Consider the following 2,741-nt stretch of genomic DNA (forward strand, 5'->3'; position numbering starts at 1 on the left):
CCCCCCCCCGGCCTCTCTCTCAAACACTTGATCCGCCCTGCAAATGCTAACTCGATGTCAACATTTCAATGCTATACAATATATACAATGATGCCACTCATAAGTAACTCCTTCCCAATGGTTACGAATGGATCCAACGAGCTTGGCCAACACCCATTTTAGGAAAAAAAATGCCACAACGTTTAATTCTGTTTTATGTTATATACAAAAAACACAGAATGGTCATATTTGGAGGTAAAATACTCTTGTTGAGCCTCAACACTCAACAACTGTTATTTACCAAAATCAACTCATTAGTAAAACTAAACATATTAAAACCAAAATAATATGTTATAAAGAACTCGATCATAGTCTTTAGTCATGCATCATTGTTAATTACCACCACTTAACCCTCACGTATCATCAACGATGAGCAACTTCAATTGATCGTAACCGGAGAGCACAAGCGCACCAGCAATGGCTTGGAGTTTGAGAATTAGAGCACGTTCACCCTTGAACAGAGACCTAGGACCCCCTTCTTCAAGATATGAACAAATGCATCCATTGAATTCTTGTACTTATAAACCGCTTGACCCGATGTCATCAACATCTTTCTTCTTATCGCTTCAATTGGATACGACACAATTTTTGCATTAGTTGTGCACCACCAAGCAACCAAAAAACTTTCAAGGAAGTTAAGCTGAAAATGCACCCAAACACAACCAACAATCATTAATAAACAATGCCATTTTTGTCACAATTTTGACCCATATTTATTTTGGTGGGGTAGGAGGAATGTGATGAAAAAAAAGATATGAGGAATGTGATGAAAAAAAAGAGAGATAGATTCAAAAGACGGTGTTTTAAGTTGAACTATAAGAATTGCGATGAAGAATGAATTGTGAATGCGTTAAGCCACCCAAAAATAAAATAAAAATTAAAAAAAACTTCACCTACGGCTAGTTACCTGATAATCTTCGGTGAGCATGATTTCCTTGAAAGAATCGTAAATGCTACTATAGATGATTGTGCTGACACAAGAAATGTTGAATCCACGATAAAGGCCGACAATACCATCAGTGGCGAGTGTCTTCTTGTAAACTCAAACCCTGAATTTCATAAAATCGCATAATTATTTAAATACAAATTATCAAAAGTTCAAAAACACCAAGGTTATAAATGAATTTTATGTTACAAGCCTGCTTTGAGAAGTAAGGAATGACATTACCGGTGTTTCCTCGCCACAATGAAAGCAAACCTTCATATTTGACAGTTCGAGAAAAAAAGTCACTAACTCCCATGTAAGGATGAGACAACCGACTGACCTTGATAATCTCATATTGGTTACTGACCTTGAACACAAAACAGTCTAATGGAGCTACAACGGTTTTTGATACTGCACCAGACACTCGACCCATAAGGAAATCAATGGTGAACCCTGCTAACCCATTTTCGGCTGGCTTTGAATACAAATTGAAGATGGTTCAAGCACAAGGGGAAGTCTGGATTGTGGCGGCACTGGGTACCGGAAGCCAGCATTTGTGTAGTTATTGTTTTGTTGTCTTAAACCATGGTCACAAGCATGTAAGTGTCTCATACTTGATGCAAGGATATTCCCAACAACTAGCTTTTGGGAAACACTTGGATGATATCATTGTTCAATCATGCTATCCTAGCTTCACAACAAAGAATAAGAAGATAAGTAATTATACTATAACACAAATAAGAACATATAGGTTTATACAAAAAATAAGCTAAAGTTTGGGCTCATCTTTAACCGATCAAATTCTTTGAGGGTTTAATTTATCTGTTTCGTATTCGATTCTTCCTCTCCCATTACAACTTTGAACTCCCTCACTTCTCAATCTCTCAAATTTTTAGTTAGAGTTGTATGAAGGATTAATCTTGAATATTAATAAAGTTAAAGGTTTATTTTGTTAAGTTATAATTTAGTTATTTGAATTGTAGTAGGTTTAGGAAAACTATGTCTTGGAGAGTAAGTTAAGTAGGTCTATAAATAGGGTCTAGATTATTAGTTTTATTTGTGAGAGTTAAGAGAGAGTCAAAGAGTCTCATCTCCATGTACGTTTGATAAGTTCGTGAAGTTCGTTTGTTATGTTCGTTTGTTATGTTCGTTTGATATATGTCGTGTTCGTTTGTTTGATAAGTTCGTTTGATTCGATTGTTTGATCCGCCTGGGCCAACATTGTATAATTTTGTGACATTTGGAAATTGTATACCAAAATTTGTACCGTTGTATTCCTACATGTTAAAATCTTAAGCAAAAGTTAATATTTATACAAAAAATAGCTAAGAAACTCATAATTCGTTTTCGTCCCCCAAATCGTTTGAGCCTAGCTTGCTACATAAAGGCAAAGGAGCAGCAAAAACCAAGAACAAAACAATGTATTGGAACCAAACATCATGTTACGAACTCTTTATTAAACTCACAAAATTAACCGTAAGTAATTAAGCCTTTACATGGACCCTCTATTGATAGTAATCAAATACTAAACTGACTATGACTAATATAAATAAATAAACAAAAAACTAAAAACTGAAATTAAACCAACAGATAAACCTAAGCAATAAACTGTAAAACTAATCAAACTAATTCCCGTTATCTTTTACTTAATTAATAATATTTATCTTCATGGACTTCAAATTCAAAGCGTGTTCCATGGTGTCTTTTAATTCGATCCGAATTAAGCTAACAGTCTAACACTAGAAAACAATACGTAACCATGGATCAAATATATAGC

At 34.7% G+C, this 2,741-nt stretch overlaps 1 protein-coding gene across 1 annotated transcript; it reads right to left on the reverse strand.

Moving 5' to 3' along the window:
- Positions 1–475: 475 nt before the first annotated feature.
- Positions 476–1,397, reverse strand: LOC143632076 (ADP,ATP carrier protein 3, mitochondrial-like). Its single transcript, XM_077100665.1, has 3 exons — positions 1,175–1,397; positions 1,054–1,088; positions 476–679 (listed from the first exon to the last, which is right to left on the reverse strand). The coding sequence occupies exons 1-3, from the start codon at positions 1,395–1,397 to the stop codon at positions 476–478; spliced, it is 462 nt and encodes a 153-aa protein (XP_076956780.1).
- Positions 1,398–2,741: the final 1,344 nt, after the last annotated feature.

Source organism: Bidens hawaiensis, unplaced genomic scaffold (genome assembly GCF_021521415.1).
Source record: "Bidens hawaiensis isolate Kalapana, Puna unplaced genomic scaffold, B.hawaiensis_p1.1 tig00006359_1, whole genome shotgun sequence".
NCBI classification, from domain to species: domain Eukaryota; kingdom Viridiplantae; phylum Streptophyta; class Magnoliopsida; order Asterales; family Asteraceae; genus Bidens; species Bidens hawaiensis.